The sequence below is a fragment of the Parasteatoda tepidariorum genome, chromosome 8 (assembly GCF_043381705.1).
Source record: "Parasteatoda tepidariorum isolate YZ-2023 chromosome 8, CAS_Ptep_4.0, whole genome shotgun sequence".
Taxonomy (NCBI): Eukaryota; Metazoa; Arthropoda; class Arachnida; order Araneae; family Theridiidae; genus Parasteatoda; species Parasteatoda tepidariorum.
In genome coordinates, this window is record NC_092211.1 from 742,276 (window position 1) to 762,391 (window position 20,116).

General features: G+C 30.8%; 1 protein-coding gene across 1 annotated transcript; it reads left to right on the forward strand.

The window, feature by feature from the left end:
- Positions 1-3,985: 3,985 nt before the first annotated feature.
- LOC107440551 (acid-sensing ion channel 1-like) lies at positions 3,986-11,116 on the forward strand. The gene is made up of 4 exons (XM_043055131.2): positions 3,986-4,182; positions 5,416-5,491; positions 7,210-7,523; positions 9,751-11,116. Exons 1-4 carry the CDS (start codon positions 3,995-3,997, stop codon positions 9,821-9,823), a joined length of 651 nt encoding a protein of 216 aa, XP_042911065.1. The 5' UTR covers positions 3,986-3,994; the 3' UTR covers positions 9,824-11,116.
- The last annotated feature ends 9,000 nt before the right edge of the window (positions 11,117-20,116 follow it).

The window sequence follows — 20,116 nt, forward strand, 5'->3', positions numbered from 1 at the left end:
TACTAGGTCCAGTTAAATGCTACTGCCCGGTATACATTTGACCGGTATACCATACACTGATGTTTTTTAAGGTTCAGTATCACTGCCTGGTATGCCCTACATCAATGTTTTTATAACGTCAAGTACCACTGCCCAGTATATATTTAACCATTACTCCGGTACCGGTAATTTATCAGCTTATATCAAAATATCGAATAAAAATAATGTTATCAATGAATAAATTAAATATAACAAATTTTTATACAACAAATATTACGGACATTCACTGCTATGTGATTGTTGACATTGACTGGAAAAAAGTCGACATTCTCTTGATTTGTCATTTACGGTTACACATTTACAACACGGTTACACGGTTACGGTTACACATTTACAATTAACTTTTTATTTAATTTTTAAATTATTCAGTATATTTTACTTTCAAATTATTCAGTAGGGCATTTTTTTTTCTATAAAATAATAAATAAAACGAAATGTAACCTAAAGAAAAAAAGTGAACGAAAAACATTCGCAAAAATGAACTCAAAATTGTAATAACTTTCGAATAAATTTAAAAAAAAACTCTCGCTAAGTTCATAGATGAAATTGTTAGATTTTTTGAGTGCAAGGCAAAATATAAAGTTGAACACCCAAAAGAGTGTTTGTTCTTACGATTTTTTAATGTAGTGAGAAATTTATTTTGGGTGGGGTTCGTATAGACTAAACTATTGAAAAATGGAATGAAATCAATGCATTAAAATCGTTAAAATGAATTGTTTTTTTTTCCTAAAAATAGTTTCTCGGCAATGAAACATTCCAAATTTCTTTACATATGCCAACATTTACAAATGTATTATACTCCCGTATATTGAATTTACAACTATTTTTCTTAGAATCAAACCACACCATTTGCTACACAAACAAAACCCTAAATAATTAATCAACTTGAAGAAAAAATAGTCATACTATTTACATCGATTGTTCCCCATCGATTTATGGTAATCAACTTTACCGGAAGCAGGCCCAGAAAACTTGCACAAATTACCAACTTTTGTGTCACGCGTTACGCGAAAGTTGACGCACATTGAGTGTCATTAACCGAATTGACTTTGACGAGCAACAACTTGACGTGTTTACAACTATGTTCTTCCAACCCCTGGCGTGTCTGTCATATTTTTTTTTAAATAAAAAAAATTATTTTCCGATATCTATGAGATATCGTTATTTTCTACACAAATTTGACAGTCAGACAGCAGCTGCTCTTTTTCTTTTATATATATTCGTAATCTTTTTTTGACGAAGCTTAAGACGAAGTTGTCATTTTATATCAGTATCCATTGATTAATTTCCCTCATTCATAAGTTGAAAGCTGCAATAATTAAAGAAAAATAAAAGGACTTATTTTTGAATGATTTTGAGAATTACGATTTTAAAACAAAGATTGTAATATTTTCTGAAATTAACATATTGAATGTCATTCAAATTTTAGTAAAGAATGTATTTACTTGTGAAAGACAATTAATAGGCTGGGATAGCCGGGTTGGTAGGGCGTTGGGCCTGCGTCCAAGAGGTCATGTGAGCTCGATCCCCGCTGGCAAAAGACTCCCCATGTTGTAAATTTTGACATGTTGTAAATTTTGACTCAAGTTTATCGTGTCACAAAGTCCTCTATGTTCCCATAACAAATCATACATCAGAGAGTTCTGAATTGGAGATTGATCATTCTCTGGTACAGGTCAAAATTACGTGGATGAAAAAATGGAAATATAAATGGGTCCACCTTATAAACGGACAGTGACTTGTGTGTGGCTGAAGTCCTATTCTTGGTCATAGATGGGGGAGAATCCTTTCTGGCCCAAAGTCACAGGTGTTCCTCGCTCAAAGTTTCCCCCCCTTCCCTTTACAATCGCAGGTGGGGAGTTGACGCTAATCCATCGTACTTAAGATAATCTTTCTTTCCATAGGGGTTGATAGTCATGATGCGTTTATCTCTGATTGGCGCCATTTCGTTAATACTTACAAAATGTTATGATTTTACAAAACAAGAATAAAATTCGGAATTTTTAAAGACTGCTTTCTTTTCTGAGTGATTATTTTTAAAAATTTATTTACTGCAATTCACTTAAAAATTTATTTATTGGTCTTGTTAATATTTATTATTTACAAAATGTTATGATTTTATAAAACAAGAATAAAAATCCAGAGATTTTAAAGACTGCTTTCTCTTCCGCGAGATTATTTTTAAAAATTTACTTATTGTAATTCGTTTAAAAATTTATTTATTGTTTTCGTTAATATTTATTATTTACAAAATGTTATGATTTTATAAAATAAGAATAAAAATCCAGAGTTTTTAAAGACTGCTTTCTCTTCCGCGAGATTATTTTTAAAAATTTATTTATTGTTTTCGTTAATATTTATTATTTACAAAATGTTATGATTTTACAAAACAAGAATAAAATCCAGAGTTTTTAAAGACTGCTTTATTTTCTGCGAGGTTATTTTTAAAAATTTACTTATTGTAATTCGTTTAAAAATTTATTTATTGTTTTCGCTAATATTTATTATTTACAAAATGTTATGATTTTACAAGACAAGAAAAATTCAGAGTTTTTAAAGACTGCTTTCTTTTCTGCGAGGTTATTTTTAAAAATTTATTTATTGTAATTCGTTTAAAAATTTATTTATTGTTTTCGTTAATATTTATTNAGTTTATATTACGTTTAAATTAATTAGGTATAATGATGAGCGAAAACCTTTCAAATCAGATTTATTCAATCTAAGTATAAATCTTGTTACCAGTAAAAATATAAAACCTCCCAGGGTGAAATAGGAGAAGTTAGCAGCTATGTTATCTATAAAAAATATATTTAAATATAATATTTTTTAAGATTTGTTTATAACGTTTTTCCTTGGAGATCAGAATAATTGCAGACGCTCATTTATAATTCGATTAAAATTGGGAATTTCATTCGTCAAAATTGCACTTTCTTCCCCCCCAAAAATATAAGTTTGCGGCCACCCTGTATGGTATATGAATAATAACTACTAAATTGATAGACGTGGAAAAATCGTTTCAAATCGAAGTGCCTCAAACGCGGCACTGTTTCAGTGAAGAAAGGAAAAATTATAACCGCGAACAGAGAATGTAGAAGATAATTTTACAAACCAGCCGTATTAATTTATTTTATTGCATAACCGTCGTTGATCAGCTGACCCAATTTTTTGGGTTTACGACTACTAATGTTTAACGCTGTAGCCTTGTAATTTAGAACGCAATTCAGAAGACAACGGAATACCTGGATCAAATATTGGGAGAAATTTGCCTTCGTGGAGGACTTTGTTTTGATGAAACTAACCCGCATTAGCGCAAACCTCCCACGGTTAGCCTGGCGGCAAAGGAAGTCTAACCCATGATCCGTCTACCACACAGAATGTTTTACGTCGGTGCGAGCTGGGAGCAGAATTTGTATCGACCAGCTGTCGCTGGGATTCGAACCCGACTCATCTCATTGGAAGGCGAACGCTCTATCCCCTGAGCCACCACGGCTCTGTATTAATATATGTAAATATCAACATTGACTCCCCCAAAATAATATTGTACCATAAAAAGTTTTTATGAAAACATATTTTGCATTATTTCCGCCCTCTAAATTGAAGTGAATTTTTAAAAAAAATTTCATTTTCATGGTTACATGAAAACACAACAACACATTTAAGATTCAGTAACTCCGAAAATAATTCAAAATTTTATAAAAGGTCCAAAGATTTTTTTATTTTTATCGTTAGTCCTGAAAATACGTAAAAGAAAAAAAAAATTCATAATTTTACTGCAATTATTTTTTCCTTTCCATTGAAATATCAGAAAAACTTTTAATATAAACTATTTAATTGCGCCAAAACTAAATTGAAATTTAAGCAAAATAAAATGCATCAAAGTAAAACGGTGTCAGTAGCTACAAAGAAAAAAAAATTATATATATATATATATATATATATGCTTTTTTTCAATTCAATGATTCCTTTTTGCAGTTCTATTCGATATGATTTCACATTATCGAAAGCTGATTGGCCCAACATGCAGCACCAAGATTACTTGATCAACCGATCCAGGGCGGATTGGAAGAAATTTCCTGAAATACTGGCAGCCCTAGATGACAGCAACGAAAACACCACGAAGTTCGATGATGACGAGTTCTTCAAGTAAGGGTTTCAATAATTATTAAATTATTTTTTAAGTGTATAGGGTGTGCCGTAAAGATAACTCTTAATATAGCAGAAACTTTTATTACAAGGCCGAACAAGAATGATCAGCAAATAAACCATGCAAGATCTGAAATAATGTAAAATTTAACGATGTTAAATTTAACTTTGCTAGTTCACGCGCTATGAGGCTAAAGTTAGCATTGATCTAGCATAAACGACCTTTTCGAATATATATTCCTATATCGAAACTGAATCTGCCTTTACAACTTTGTTTTTTTAAATTGAGTAGAAAGTGTTCTCAAGCCGATGATAAATTGATTTTATCAAGGTTCATTTTAGATTTTACGACCATCACTGAAACAAGGTTTTTTTCACAGGTTTCTATAAACTTTTGTACACTTTAAAAATGAAGGTTAGCCTGATCATTTAATTTTGAACTCAAACAAAATGCATCTATTGAGACCCCTGAAAAAGCTAAAATAAAAAAGAAGGCAATAACAAGGTTTACAGTAAAAGCTAAAAAAAGATATTCTTTTCTTAAGGTTTTTGCATGTCTTTAATCAACTTTTAAGAATCAATCTTTATCTTTGGATAATGATATTTATGCTATTTATATTAAGTTTAAAAAAGAGTTAATTCAACAACCTTTTTTTTGCCAACTATGTAAAATTAAAAATGCAACGTTTTATTTTATTTTTTTATTTTATGACTCCAATTTCGGGTTTACGGCTACTAATGTTCAACTCCGTAGCCTTGTAATTTTGAATCCAGTCCAGAAGACAAGGTAACTCCTGGATCAAGTATTAAGAAAAATTTGCCTTCGTGGAGGAATTTTTGATGGAACTGGCCTGCAGTTACGTTACATGGAAAAACCACGAAATCCTTCCACAGTTAGCCACTAACCAATTATCCGCCTACCACTGAGGATATTTTACGTCATTACTGTGGTCGGTGAGAATCGGGTGCGGAATTCGTTTCGACCAGCCATCGCTGGGATTCGAACCCGGCTCACCTCATTGGAAAGGCTCGTCTCATATATGAGATGGGCCATGCAGGAAGAATCATGTGATCACGTATATATGATCACGGTTCTTGAACGGATTAAAGGTGATCCGTACGGCATACCCTGCATGAAACCTCTTCACACAATAACATTTTCATAATTGGATTATAGAATATCCTTCGAAATATTTTCTGAATCAAAATATTTTTTTTTTTTTTACTTCTCAGGGAAAATTTATTGCGAGTTCATTTGTACATGGAAGAAATGGTATACATGTCAATAGAAGAGAGATACAGCTACACGGTAATTGTTTTTTTATATTTTTGTTTTTTGCACGCTTTATTTCAGAGTAGTCTGCGTTTTTATTATTAACTGTTTGAAAAAACATTTGAATTAAATCATAGAGGTTAAAATATAAATAATACTCACCCATTTTCTTTCAAAACTACTATTTATTATTTCAGGCTTAAGACTCTTTTTTTTTTTTTTTGCGTTTTCACTCTATTGAAATATATAATTTCCACTTTAATTCTGAATCAGAATAAAAAAAATAAAAAAACCACACTAGTTTTTATTTTATTTTATCGAATTGCGACAAAATTACATTTTCGGACCAGACGATGGTTTTCGTTTCTTTTATTTTTTTTTTATCGTTTTATTTAATTATTTTTAAATGAAATTATAATCGATTTGTTGTTCGTTTTATTTTAATTTCGTATAATGGCTTGGATTTTTCTTTAAAGATTTTGTACGTTAATGAAGATAGTCTATTTTGTCTTGCATTAAAATTTTGATGTAACAGTTGCCACCATTTTTTGTGTTGACGTAAACTTGATATATTTTTAAGTATGGAGTTGTAGTTATCGTGCAAAAATATTATGCAAAATTGGCAAAACAGCAATGAGATAACTGCATGTGACGCGGTGTGGGTATCTCGATTTGGTTGTTGAATCCTAGCATTTGTTTACGTTAGCAATTGCTCTTTCCATTCTATTTCGAGTAAGCCAAGCCCGCCAAGTATCTTAAGTGACACATTCTAAATTATTTCACGAAGATTTTAATTCTTTCAGTATATATTTACCCAGGGACTTAACACTAAGACAGACACGAAGCAGTATGGAACATAAACAAACTAATTATGCATCGAAGTTGCCAGATACCCCCCAAAAAATATACGGTGGTTGCAATAAAATGTATAAACAAATAATAAATCTAAGTTAAATAAAAGACGAAGACGAGAAAGAGTTATATTTCAACTAATTCGAAGCGTGATACCTGTATTGAATTAACTTATCGTTGATTAACATTCTAACTTATCTAGAGAAACTTAGCTCACTCCATTTTGCTGATAAAGATTACCTGGCGCTGACGTCCTATGTCACATGTGTGGGTATAAGAGATCTTCTTCTTGAAGTGCAAGTACCCAATTGTTTTAAAAAAATTAGTGAGGATATATAATAATGTTTTAAAATTTTATAATAATGCTAAATGTTTTTAACAATGAAGCTATTAAATTGATTCTAATGCGCATGAAAATATGTTTTGTCTGTAAACAAACAAACCAAAAACGAATTAATTAATAGAACTATAACGGTGAAAAAGTAAATTAAAATATGACTACATGCACTGAAAAAAAAAGTTCAGTTTATCTCAACACCAAAAATGAGGGCAAGTTTGCAGCAAACGTTTTTAGTACTTAAAATAAATTGCAATTTAATTAAGATATTTTAACCTTCATTGTTCTTAAATTTATTTCCTTGTTGACTAAACTACATATTTACATTCTTTACAAGAGGCATTAATCCTTTAAACCAAATACAAGAATCAATTAGGATAAGATGCTTATTAACTTAAAATGGTGTGGAAATTGGTATAAAATGTAGACGGCTTCTTTTTCGTTGTTTCTATACTCTATGCATTTTTATTTAATTTTTTGTCCAGAATGTTATTTTTTGCTTTTATTAATTCTTATTATACCTCTTCAAAGAAATAGATTTTTAAAAATTTATTAACTTTTTCAGTTGCCGAAACTAATGGCAGATTTGGGTGGCTGCTTAGGACTCTATCTAGGTGTCTCAGTGATTTCTATAATCGAACTAATTGAACTTATTGGTACTGCTTCAGTGCTTGGCTTATGCAAACAAAAGAACCATACTAAGAGTTGGTCTTCTCATCCAGCTGTCAGGACAGGGTCCCGAAGGAAACGTGGCAAAAATCGAAATAAAACAAAAACAGAAAATTTACCACCAGGTTACTCCTTTTTCAGACCTCCTGTAGGATATGTTAAGCCAAAAGGAAAGAAAACTAATTTCAGCAATGATCATAACACATGGAGGTAAGATTTACATATATTTATCAAGGTGATCAGTAATCCTCGCCCTTTAGAGGCCTTTTCCTTCGTATTATACTTAATTGTCGAAGGGGTGGAGAAGGATAATACTAAGCATGCTTTAGGCCCTTTAGAGCACATTTCCATCTGATTAAATTTAATTATCGAAGGGGTAAGAAGGAGAAGGATAGTACTAAGTATGCTTCAGGCCCTTTAGAGGACTTTTCCACCTGATAAAACTTAACTATCGAAGGGGTGGAAAAGGAGAAGGATAATACTAAGTATTATTTAGGCCCTTTAGAGCACATTTTCATCTGATTGAATTTAATTGTCGAAGGGGTGGAGAAGGATAATACTAAGCATGTTTTAGGTCCTTTAGAGACCTTTTCATTCTGATTGAACTTGACAGTCGAAGGGATGGAAAAGGAGAGGGATGATACTAAGTATGTTGGACATGTTTGTATGTTATTTATATCCCGGTTCACCTCTTTGGAAGGCGAACGCTTTATCTCCTAGCACCTAACGTGACCATTTTTTTAAAAGTTTATTACCGTTGTTGAACAGCCTACCCAATTTTTTGGGTTTACGACTACTAATATTCTACTTCTTAGCCTTGTTATTTCGAACCCAATACGGAAGACAAGGAAACTCCTGAATCAAGTATTGGGAGAAATTTGCCTTCGTGGAGGACTTTTCGATGGAATTAGCCCGTATTTTCCTAACATGGAGAGGAAAACCACCCACAGTTATCCAAACGGAAAGGAGATTCTACCCCATGAACCGTCTTCCAATGAGGATAATTGTACGTCCGTTCTCGGATTCGAGTCGGGAACCTAAATCATTTCGTGCGATTATTGCTTTGATTCGAACCCGGTATACTCTTTGGGAGACGAGAGTTCTATCTTGAACCACGATTCAGATTTGGTGTGGGGGGGGGGACGCAGTCGAAAAATCATCACTGGAGTTAGAATAAGCAATAATCCAAATTCTCAATGGTAATCCAAAAAGCAAACTGTAGAAGTTTTCTCTGAATCAGTCGCCTCATCCTAAATATACGACCTTTTACATACGTCCTAATCTTAAACATACAGGGCCCGCAGTGGACTGATCGTTAAGACACGGTTCCCAGCAGATCACCGAAGTCAAGCATAACTGGCTGCGGTCAGTGTGCGGGTGGGTGACCACTTGGATCAGTGTGCGTAGGGACCAAGGATGTGCGGTATTAGTCCTCGTTAAATTGTACCGTTCAATACCCGTTAAACTACCCGTTAAACTACCGTAAAGTGCTCGACTTCGCCTTCAGGTCATCGGGCTACCGAAGCGGGGTGCCATCCCCTCTGCAGAGGATCAAAATTGTGATGGCATGTCTTCGGATCATCCTCAGGGATGCTTCCCAGACCGTCGCCAATAGCCCATTGTGTAGCTCTAGTGCGACGTAAATGAACAACAACAACCTAAACATACGATCTTTTGAAATTTGTTTTCACGAGAATTATTAGATCGATTTTGTTCAAATCTTGTATATTGCTGTTTAAAATGACATACTTCATATTGATGTAATTTTTTTTTATCTAACTTTACAATGGAGAAAATTTTCAGATTATTAAATTTTGAGAAACAGCGAAAATTTTCAAAATGCAGCCAACTGCACAAAAATTGAAATTAACATAAAAGGGTCCAAACTTTCGATCGCTCTCCTGCTTTAACTATTAGAATCATATTTTCTAGATTGCAACTACCATATTTTAAGAGTCAAAAATTAGAATCCGTCAAAGAGAGGGATGTTTTTCAGAGAAAACATGTTTTTGTGCTTATAAGCAGCATTAAATAATTTGCTTTTTTGAAGTTCAATCCTCGAATCAGATCATTTGGTCAAAACATCATTAGATCAGGGATCTTTTTTTAAAATTTTTAACAATGTACTCAATGTTTTCTATTGAAAGGTTACGACAACGTACTTATGATACAAGAGAATGTTAGTTACTATTGTTAGAAAATGAATAGATTAATAAATAAAATTAACTGAATATAAACAAACAAAAATAACTAACTAAAAATAAACGAATAAAAATGAATAAATAATATAATAAATAAATGTTGGGAGGAAGAACTGTCGATCTACTAAGGAAGAAACAGTAGCCGATATTTTAATACAATTAATTTTATTTCAATTTTTGTTTAAATTAATAATAAAAAATTAATAATAAATTATATATCAAATTTTATTTTTCAGGAGTTCGACATTTTTTGAAAAGAACGTTCAAGAAGATGAGATTGGTGGAAAACAAGTTATAAAGAGATTTTGAAGCATCGACAATTGTGCATTAAGTTCAAAGAAATAAAAAGCCCTGAATCACTTTTGATCTACTTATTCGAATTTCATGAACGAAGTTGAAGTTCTCATTCCTTTCTTAAGATATCGGAGAACCTTTATTTAAAAACAAGCCGAAACTTATAGCTATCTAAGCTTTTACTCTATAAAACACTTATGAGCAGATTGTTAAAAAAACCGATAAAATTTATTTTTCTTTTACGTTGGCAAAGAAATATCAAGTAAGCAAACAGTCATATATCTGAACGCTTAACTTTCATGTTTTAAAATTTCTGATTAAAATTTTCTTTCCTTGCGAATGATATAGAAAAGCTGAAAGAAATAGAGTTGAGTAGAAATGAAAAGTTACTAATTCTTATCTATACATTCAATTTTTAGAACTCCATTTTAATTCAATTTTTAGAACTCCATTTAGAACTTCATTTCAATTTTTAGATTTCCATCCTTAATTGTGCTTATAAATTTACGCAGATTCAATAATGATTTGCAACTATTTATGTTAACAAACAAACTGATTTACGTTGCTTACTCTCAACGAGAAGAAAACCGCTGATACACAACCACTTGACGTATAACTTCAGTGCCAGCTGTTAGTTTATAAAAAAGATTGCGTATTAACGCTACATATGTTAGGCTTACTTTATTTTCTCCTTATTTTCGTTAATAAAGGAAAATTAGCTTATTTCTTTTGTTTTGCAGAGCATTAATAACGTATTTCATTAATTTACAAGAATTTATTAGTTACGATATTACCACATGATACGATAATCGATTACGAGATTGCATATCGAATTGATATTTTAATGATTAGGCTTACTCGAAATAGAATGAAAAAAGAACAGTTACTAACATAAACTAATGCCACGTTTCAACAGCCAATCAGAATCGAAACTGAAGATAATGTCGTTTGTAGGTATTTAATTCCTAACTATCTTTCAGTTTTAATGATGCTTAGACCTTTGCTTTTCTTTTTTTCAATTTTCTGATATTTTGTTATTTTTATTCTTTTTTCTGACTTTATGCAAGATTAAAGAATAAGTTGCGTTACCTAAATTTTACTTTATTTTATAACAGCCGACCCAATTTTATGCCCAATTACCTAAATTCTAAAATTCATGATTTTGAAGCATTCGAGCATATTCGAGTATATATGAAAAGTTCATAAAAATGGAGATGGAATGGACTAATATTTTTGAAATTTTACGTTACTTTTTTTTAAACAGGAAGTAAAAGAAGATTTTGATAAAACAATTTTTAAAAAAAATCCCTATGCATTTTTAAAATTTAGAAATTTTTTAATTGCTAACATTAAAAAATGCTTAAGATAAAACAAAAATATTATTATTCAACATAAACTAAAAAGAACTTACTGATAAAATTATTTATTATGCTAATTAAAATATTTAATAGATTATTTGTAAAGATTTTTAAAACGAAATTAATGGCAAAATGGCTTTAAAAAAGAAGTGGCGGTATTTTTAAGAAAATGTTTTTGAAAAGTGTCCCGAATTTTTTTTGATTGCAGAAAAAAAAATATTATCAAAATCTGAATAGCTAATCATTATCAAGGTCAATCACAATGAAAACAAAACTAAACATTCTAATTTGCAGATCAAAGGTAAATTCAGGGTATGGTTTTTATTTCCCCGATTGTATGATGATCATGAATTTGAAAAAAATCCCAATATGTACGTGTTAAATGGATGCCTAGGTTGTAATTAATGTTCTCCAATATTATAAATAGATACTCATGTAATATTTACATGACTTATGAATAAAATTCTCAACTAAAATGTGCAGTTGATTTGTTTCAAATATTTTTTTTTCACTTAGAAAGATTTCAATTAGCTATAGTGCGTCAATGTGCACTTTGTTGATGTACTACTACTAATGGAAAAACTATGTACTCTGTAAGTGTGAGATTCAAACATTAGGTAAGCATATTTTTGGCAATTTTGAACTCCCCTACCTCCTTGTCAGCGAAAATAAGCAAATTACAAACCTCACCCATGCTTACTTGAGAAAAGTACTACATCACCTAACTAGCTTTAGCTTTAAGTTTTAAAATAGTAATCGAGTTTTAGAATTTAATTCTTATAAAAATATGTAATTTTGCATTAAAAAAAGAACGTTTTAACTCATTTAAAAAGAATTGAGTAAAATATTCCTTTATTTTCTTTTTGTGTTCAAAGCTGTTCTGAAAGTCTCCAAAAATTTTTTGTTCTAACTTTTTCTTGCACTGAATTTAACTTTTATGCCATAATTTAAATTTTCCGTGCGTAATTTTTTTTGCTAAATTTTTTTATTTTGTTTTTTTAAGATAATTTTAAAAATAAGGACATTTCAATGTCTTGCGAAAGCATCGCTCATACCCCTCTTCAGCTTTCCAGCAAAAATAAGAAAAAAATAATAAGAAAAATAAAGAGTTAGCTGTAATACAGTTGAACTTGTTAATGAGAACTCGTTTAACGAAAATTTCTCTTCATAATAGCCTACAGGCTTTAAAAAAATGTCCTATCATTTAGTTCAACGTAAATTTATAATTTTCTATATTTAAAAAAGAGGTAGCAGTAATGCAATCGAACTTCGTTAAACAAGAACTTGTTTAACGTAGATTTCTATACAAGCGAACTAATTTTCGAATCCTCGTCAAATTGTGTACGAAAATAATGCTCTTAAGTACATCTGTGGAGCAATATCTTTTAAGGTGATCTTGAATTTCATTAGAATGGGGGAAATAACGATAACAGAATACATACTTATTTTCAATTTGACAGGTAAGAAACAGCTCAAGATTCACAACCAATAGGAGTAAGTGTGCATTCCATATGCTTTGTTATAATGTTGATATTGTTATCAAGCAAAAGAGTTGGTTGGAATTTGTTGTGGCATGACTAAGCCAATGATCTCATCATTCATAAATTAGACAATAAGATAAGCCTTTTTAACTTTAAAATGAATCACTGTTCTGTCGCTGTTCTGGGTGATAATTGCATTTAAATATAAAGAAGCACGTTTTCTCAAATAAAAGAGAATATTCCATATCCCTTGTTCAATATAGTTGATCAGTTCTCCCTCATTTTCAAAAGTTATTCTATTTTTAATAAAAATTTTATGACAGTCGTTGAACAGCCGACCCCAATTTGGGTCTACGAATGTTCAACTCCGTAGCCTTGTTAAAAAAATTATTTTAACTAAAAATATGTAGTTAATGATCTATGTAATGAGTAAAGAATATTACTATTGCAAGTCACTATTAAAATGCTAATATTAAAGTATGAAGGATACAAAAAATTATATGTTTATAACAAGCTGAAAATCACTACTGCAACAATTTATTTTTTGTAGGGAATATGCATTTTCCTGCAGTTTAAGTCCTGCAGATTTAAGTGAGCAATAATATGAGGACGATAAAGCATAAAATGGAAGACATTTTTATTCTTTTCTGGTTTTAATGGAAAAAAAAAGGTATGCTTAAAAATCAGATATAGGGGAGAGTCGGGTAGCCCCGCCCACTTAAGGAGTATTACTTATATTTCTGTATAATATTGCGTAATAATCAATATTTTTGTATGTTTCTATTGTTTTATCATCTAATTAAATAATGCAAAAAGAATAAACCCCCCAAAAAGAATAGTTTAACTTTAAAAAAATAGAAATTTAAAAAATTTGACTACTGTATTCAACATATTTTCAAAACTATTGTTTACCATGTTACCAGCTCCATAAATGCTTGAAACTTTGCAAATAATTTTTTGTTAATATAACAATTAATGTGCGATGACCCATTGACTTGAAAAAATATTCTATACATATGAAATTGACAGTGGGCGGGGGTACCCGACACTCCCCTATGTGGGTAGTGACCAAGTTATCGTCTTCCTTACCAATTGTTTTTAAAACCTTCGTTGAAGAGTCGACCCAATTGTTTGGTTTTACGACTACTAATGTTCAACTGCGCAGCCTTGTCATTTTGAACCCAATCCAGAAGACAAGGGAACTCCTGGGCCAACTATTGGGTGAAATTTGCCTTGGGGGAAGACTTTTTGGATGGACCTGCATTTGCGTTACATAAAGAGGAAAACCACGAAAATCTCTCCCTCCCGGTTAGCTAGACGGCAAGGGGACTCTAATACATGATCCATCTATCACTGAAGATATTTCACGCCAGCACTGTGGTCAGGGCAAGACGGATGCGGAATTCGTATCGACTAGCCATCCCTGGGATTCGAACCCGGTTCACCTCATGGAAGGCGAACAATCTATCCCTTGAGCCATCGCGGGTCTCAAAAGTTATTCTGAGAAATCGCTGATTCCCACTTTTCTACAAAAGAAGACTGAAATTAACGGAGACCCCCCCCCAAAAAAAAGGTCGAAAAAGCGGCAAAAATATGGGAATTTTAAACATTGAGAAATTACAGTGGAGAAATTTTTGTTTTGTTTTGTGTAAAACGAGATTGTAAGCAGCTCTTAAATACTTTAGTAACGCTGATTTCAAGTCTGTAATCGGTTTCTCTCTCCAGGTTACAGTTTTTTTAAATGACCTTTTTAGTCCATTTTTGTAATAATTGACAAGTTTAAAACATAATATATTACAGAAAATAGTGTAAATGCTGCCACAAATTGCTAGAAAAGTCTGAACGCACCATTCGGATTAAAAATGCCAATAAACCCATGCTCGGAATCCTCATACGCCACTAGAAGCGCTTCCCCTTTATGAACTGTTTCCGTGTGCTTCTGAACAGTTCATAATAGGAAAGCGCCTCTAACCGCGTACTACGACATTTCTGTGCATGGGCTCCCATGCAGTTTTAATCCCGATGATGGGCCTTAACTTCCCTAAAAATCTTTTGCAACATTCACGCGAACTTCCGGTTTTAAGCATTTCGTTGAAAAAAAATTAGACCAGAAATTTCATTTGTTTAAAGAAAAACTGCAGCTTTGGAAAGAAAACTAATTTTAGATATGAAACCCCCTCACCCAAATTTTGCAAGAACAGGTGTATAAATACAACAATTTACAGAAAAAGATACAATTTTTGTCCCATTCATATTTTTCTTTCTGAGAAGAGGAAAAAACAAACAAGCAATAGAACTCTAATATTAAAATTTTTTAAGCAAAATTGAATCATGAATTGAATAATGAAAAATTGTTTATCATGTGGGTGGCATTTTGAGAAATGGAAATTATTTAATTGAGAGTAAACTTGTTGTTCAAGGTCACATATTAAAAACAATCCTATTGATGTTCACATAATAATTTTTCTGCCTTCCAAACACAAGACAACTACCAAAAATAGGCGCAGTTTGAATGATTTTATCTTCAGACTGCAATCCTTTTTATTGAACCTCTTTTTTTAATCTACAACAGCAACTCTATTCATTTTTCAACCATTATCATTTAAGGTGGTCTTGTGTAGTAAAAATCTATATAGAACTCAATTTTCCATTCATATGTCAATTTCGCAGACCTCCAAAGTCTCGTCTGGTGCGTTATCGTTTTTATTTTGAAACACGAAGGATTCTGCATAATTTTAAAATGCATCATACCTGACAAAATCTGAGATTTGTAATTTTTCAAAGGATAATTCAAGCATTTTAAGTATTCATTGATCTTTAGTTATTTATAAATATATCTGTTCCCCTTCAATACACCATTAAGAACTTATATTTGTTCTTTCACTCTATTTTATTGAGAATTCCTTTAATTTTCCACAGTTCTTCTAATAAAATAAACTCATAATCATGTTTATGTTTGAGTTCATATATCGTAATTTAAAATGAATTTGATTAGCTTTTCCAAGAGTCATTTCTCTGCCTAAAGATAGATTAGTGGTAGAAAAAGAAATGAATCAAGTTTCCTCCTGGTATATACCAAAAAGGGACAATAATAATAATAGGATTTTAAATTCATCCACTAATTATTTTTCGAACAAGTTAAAAAACAATCTGTATTTGAAAAAGAGAGTTAGATTTAGTTTTGGATCAATTTTCTTTAATAATAATTTCTTCAAAAATAGCTTTTTTCCCTTTAGATCAGAAAAAGCGCAATTTAGTTTATTAAAGGAAATTTCTAGTTTTTTTTCTTCTTTTTTTTCCATGAGAAGCTAAATACGTTTTTATTTTTAAATTATTTGGATCTTAAAAGAAGCTCATTTTAACTACAGAAACTTAATTAGTTACTATTTTATAAATTTTTTTAAAAATTATTTTGCTCCAAAATAAAATATTTTTGTATGAAATTTTGTATAAAATATTTACTATGGAAAATAAAATTTTTTCACTGAAAAATAATTTAAAATGGGTGTTCTGAACACAAAAGGGGAATGATAATGTAAAGAAAAGACTCCGAATCTATAATAAACAAAATTAAATAAAAATAATAAAAAATAAGATACTGAATAATTTTATGAAATAGATCTCAAATGAAAATAAGTAATGAAAAATAGCACAGCTATCATAAAGACAATGAAAAGTTTATAAGCACTTAAAATTCGCCAAATAATAGAAAAAAAACCTAAATATCTTTCAGACAAGTCAAAGAAGACTCTAATATACTCATAACTCCTTTTCCAACAAAAGGGTCTCTTAAAAGAGGAGTGTAATGAAATGACAGGATAATGGGTGGTCAAACAAGTTCAGGGGAAGGAAGGAAACAGCGGGCACAGCTGCTGTGCCAACGCCCTTGTAAGGGCAAGTTTTTTGAGCGGCACATATGCTGTGCCCGCCGTTTGCAAAGGGTTAAATTCAGGATTCAAAATATTAGCTGCCTAGTGCTTAGGCTTTAATAACATAGCTTCTTTTTTTTTCACACTGTCGAGCATATTTTAAGTCGAGCTGATGGTAAGAGGTTTTGGCAAGCTTTGTGAATTTTTATAAATGCTCCAATAACCATATTAATGGTCACTTTATCTGACTAATATTGTGATCCATTTTACAATAAGATTCAATCACAAATAGCAAAATAAGGTTCATCAGGGTGCTTAGCGTTTTTAAAAAATGGCTTAAAAGTGCTTATTTTCGTTTTCTAAAAGCCCTTAAAGGTGCTTTTTTCAATGGATGTTTTTACAAAGTGCTTATTTTTCCCTATTCCAAAATGAGATATTTTTTCTTTACCATGTTGATTTTCGCCATGAATTGTGCAAAAATACATTGTCATATTCAACATTTTCGTAACTAATTCAATCCCAATTCATTTTGGCGTTACGTTGGTCTACAGTGTATGAAAATGGCATTCGTTTTCCACGTTGAAATACTCGCGGGTTAGCATTTGCTTATACTGAGCTGGATCCAGTGGGTAGGATTTTTGGCTCTCATGAGCAACTCTGCTGCATTTTGCAAGATATTCTTAATTTCAGACTTAATTTTCCACTCTCTGTAATAGAACTGAAAAATCTCTCTAATTTTTGCTGATTACGGAGACCAACTAAACATTGTAAATTTTTTTTTTATCTAATAACGATAGAAAATTTTATTTCTCTTGTTATTTACATCGGTGGAGACACGTCATCGTCACTGGCAAGCAAATAAAACCATCAATTATCAAAAACTTGCCAACCTTGTCGATTTATGAAGTACTTAAAAATATTGTTTGAGTGCTTAAAAGGTGCTTTGTTGAAAAATTTGGCTACGAACCCTATTTATTTTCTCTCAACAAAAACCTTTTAGTGTAAACCTAAAAAGGTTTACAATACGGTTTAAGTATTACCTTCTAACCTTAAAACTAGATCTGTGACAATCTGCTATATTCTACGCACATNTGAATTTGCTGCGTTCTTTGTCTGAAAATTATTACTTTCAAATGATTATATAGAATCTTTTAAAATGTTTTTCTATTTTGATAATTTTAAACATATAATAAACTTTTAATATGGAGAGGAAAAAAATGTGATTTTTTTTAATTAGAAAAAAAAATTTAAATTATTTTTTAAGTGCTTAAAAGGCATTTATTCTTGTTGAAAATTTGGTTGCAATCCTTGTTGAAAGTTTTACTGTTAATATTCTCGACCTAAGAATCGAATATTATCATTAATAATAATCTATCAAATTCTTTGTACATTTTCTGCACACCATCGCAATTTCAGGTTCTTAAGTCTGATATGACTCTATTATTTTACTAATAGAATCATATTTTAAAAACATAAAAGTGCACAATACTTCCCTGTTCGTGTGCAGAATATCACTTCTATAATTTATATTCAAGCGATGCTCTGTATTATAAAAGCTGCAAATAAAAAATTCGTGTTTTGAAAATGTATTTCCCACAAAATGTTATAGCTTAACATTTCTTCTACGAATTTGTATAGCAATGTATTCTGGAGTCTAAATAATTTCCAACACATGACTTACATACCAATCCCATGCTGCAGTTACGACATTTAGATCATGCTTGATTGCTACGACACTCTTTTTAAACTCCTCCTGACACAGGAATGGTTCTGTTATACTATTCCCTAATAACTGCAGTGCGAAGGATCCTGTAGGTGATTTAATGTGTTTGGACTTTGCTAGAAAAAACAAACGCAGAGTTTGCAGAGCGCGGAATGTTGTGGAGTTGTATCTATAGTCACTGTTCACTGTTATTGACACACACCAACTGTAACAGGAAAAAAATATAATTTAAAATTACTAAAATATAAGGGTTGGTACAATATAATGATAAGCCACAGTTGTTCAAAATCGACATTTTCACATCAAACAGTCCATTAGCATAATTTATAGATAAATACTTTTCAAATTTATATAATTTCCACCTGGTAACAGCACAATTTGAAAGTGTGGCTTATTACGTGTATATGACACTTCACCCAAACGAAAGTTGACCCAATAGATAATTAATGATGTGCACCTGTGGGCACGGGAGATCTCCAGGGGTCCGTTTGGAGGGAAGGGTATAGAGGGATTTTATACAGGGGACAGAATCCTTTTTTGGGGAAAACCTGAAAGCGAAAATAGATTTTCCTCTTACTATCGCAACCATATATTCAATCGACAACATTTTTTCTAGCCATTTTAAATAATGTCGGAAATAAGCTACTTAAAATCTTCAAGAGGGGGCTATTTGATACTGTATAAAAAATTTTTGTTTACTTTGCACAGTAAATATGAAAATGAAACTAGTTATTGGAAATGTGAACAGAAAAATTGCACAGCAAAACTCACTACAATAAATGGCTTTTTGAAAAATGCTATAGAGACACATAACCAAGCTCCAGATTTCCATAAAATTCGCAGGAAAACGTTTTACAACATATTGAAAAGCAAGTGTGAGACGGAGTTCTCTGAGGCTATTCCAAGAATACACAGATAAAAAATTTATTTTTAAAAATGTTATATAGTATGATTTCATTTTAATTTTTCAATCGAGAATTTAATTTCTAGATAAGTCAGTTTATATATATATATTATTATTATTCAAGTATTAATTTCTCTTCTAGAATCTCATAATTTTGATTTAACCTATATTTGAATTAATTATAGAAACAAACTGAAGATTTGAAGAAAAAAAAATCCCTTATTTGACTAAGGCAATAATCAAGAGACAGTGTTTTTAAACTGAAGTAACATGTTGAAAATTGTTAATTTAATAATAAAATTTTTTTACACCAATTAAATAATAGTTTTTGCAAGTAAATTTAAAAATAGAATTTGTTAATTTATGAAAGTCATTTTAAAAAAAAAAAACTCTCTGGAATTTAATTACCAATTTTCCAAAAGTTTATTCAACATAAAATTGATTTATTCAGAAAGTTTTGGAATTATTCCCAGCCTTGTATAGAAAACTTTTTTTTAAAAAGTAGTAAAGCCATGAATAATTTACGGTACTGCAATTTGTTTATTTCATTGTAACGTTATTTCTAAAACTTTCTCTTTTAAATGTAAGGACATAATAATTTATATACCTATTATCAGTCATGGAAATTTTTTTCTATATGAAAAAATTAACCATCAAGCAAATATTAAAAGAAAAAAAGTGAAAATAAAAAACCTAAAATTGAAAAGCAAAATAAAGTAAATTTCTTTAATTAAAACAGTAACGTAAGATAATCACACCTGGAAATAACTCATAGATAATATGTTAGAGATATTTTAAATAGATATTTTTAATACAGATTTTATTTTCTCCCAGCTTATCGTAAAAATATTAATTAAATATAATTTCAGAAATAAATCAAAGAATATTTAATTCTGATTTTTTTTTTTTTTTTTACAAGTTTCAAATTTTTAAAAATTATTATTTGCTTTTGAAAAAGCAGTAAAAAATTACA